Here is a 1,229-nt window from a genome sequence, read left to right as displayed (position 1 = left end):
CCCCCGAGCCTTTCGAACTTTTAGACCTGATGCAAAACATCCACCCTCACAGTGGGGGTCGCAGTTATACCTCCCAATAGCAAGAGACACTGGGCTGTGATACTTGTGAAGCGTGAAGACTTTGTTGTTGTCGACAAGCTTGCTCCATGAGCAGTAATCATCTGCCTTCTGTCTTCGAATTCAAGACTTTACACTTTTTGTCTGCCGAGTTCATACCCTTTCGTAAACATCTATGTATCTCAGCAGCTGAAACCTGCCATTTTTTCCGTACTCTAATTTTCTAGGTCTTCAAAGAGGAAGTCCGTGGCGCTAATGACCCTGGTTCGACTATCCGAAATAGATGTTCTTAAATTAAATGTGAGATTTTCAAGACTCTCCGTCAACAGATTCTGTTCCGTGGGAGAAGGCCAATATATCTGGAGGCCTCTGCTTATTAATTAACAATAACAATATGGTGCCGATTGTGTTTTCGATCGACCATTATTTGTACCTCATTGAACATTGAAGGGGATTTGTTTTTATTTCTGATACGTGGTTTTCTAAGCTCACTATAATTTTCCAGTGCTGTTCTGAGTCAAGAGATCAAGTAGAAACCACAAGCACACGCACACACACGCATACATATACACACGCATACACAGACACGTACACACATATATACACACACACACAAGAGCACACACATACACACACTCTCATTCACAAACACTAACAAACACAAACACACACACACACACACACATACACACACACACACACACACACACACACACACACACACACACACACACACATAAATATATAAATATATTACATACACTCACTGTTGTTTGAAAAAAAACTATTAAAAAAACACCAAAGCTTTTCCCAAAAAAGCACAAGGTAGAACTCACATTAGCCAACTTGGTCTCAAAGTCGAGCAGGTCATTGAGCTGAGAAGTGACGTCCGGACCAGTAGCCCCCATGAGACGCACTACATCGCTCATGAACCGGACATAGGCCTGCAGGTGAGCCTGATTTCGATGCATGTAGTACTCACGGCTGGGCATGCCAAGTGTCGCCTGGTCAATCTGAGAAATGACGGACAAAGGTTTTTGTTTTGATCTCATAAATCCGTCCTAATATATTCCTTAATAATAATTATAACCTGCATAACACTACTACTACTACTACTACTACTACTACTACTACTACTACTACTACTACTACTACTACTACTACTACTACTA

At 41.5% G+C, this 1,229-nt stretch overlaps 1 protein-coding gene across 1 annotated transcript in view; it reads right to left on the bottom strand.

Moving 5' to 3' along the window:
• LOC101849430 (neprilysin-1) overlaps window positions 1–1,229 on the bottom strand; it is a 36,087-nt gene that overhangs the window by 33,428 nt on the left and 1,430 nt on the right. Inside the window, exons 2-3 of the mRNA XM_035973828.1 lie at window positions 825–1,070; window positions 71–168 (exon numbers count right to left, since the gene is read on the bottom strand). Of these exons, the coding sequence (XP_035829721.1) occupies window positions 71–168; window positions 825–1,070 (344 nt within the window). The remainder of the gene's footprint in view (window positions 1–70; window positions 169–824; window positions 1,071–1,229) is intronic.

This window comes from Aplysia californica, unplaced genomic scaffold (genome assembly GCF_000002075.1).
Source record: "Aplysia californica isolate F4 #8 unplaced genomic scaffold, AplCal3.0 scaffold00033, whole genome shotgun sequence".
Lineage (NCBI taxonomy): Eukaryota > Metazoa > Mollusca > Gastropoda > Aplysiida > Aplysiidae > Aplysia > Aplysia californica.
The sequence above is the reverse complement of the archived record's forward strand: the minus strand, read 5'-3'. Positions and strand labels throughout refer to the sequence as shown.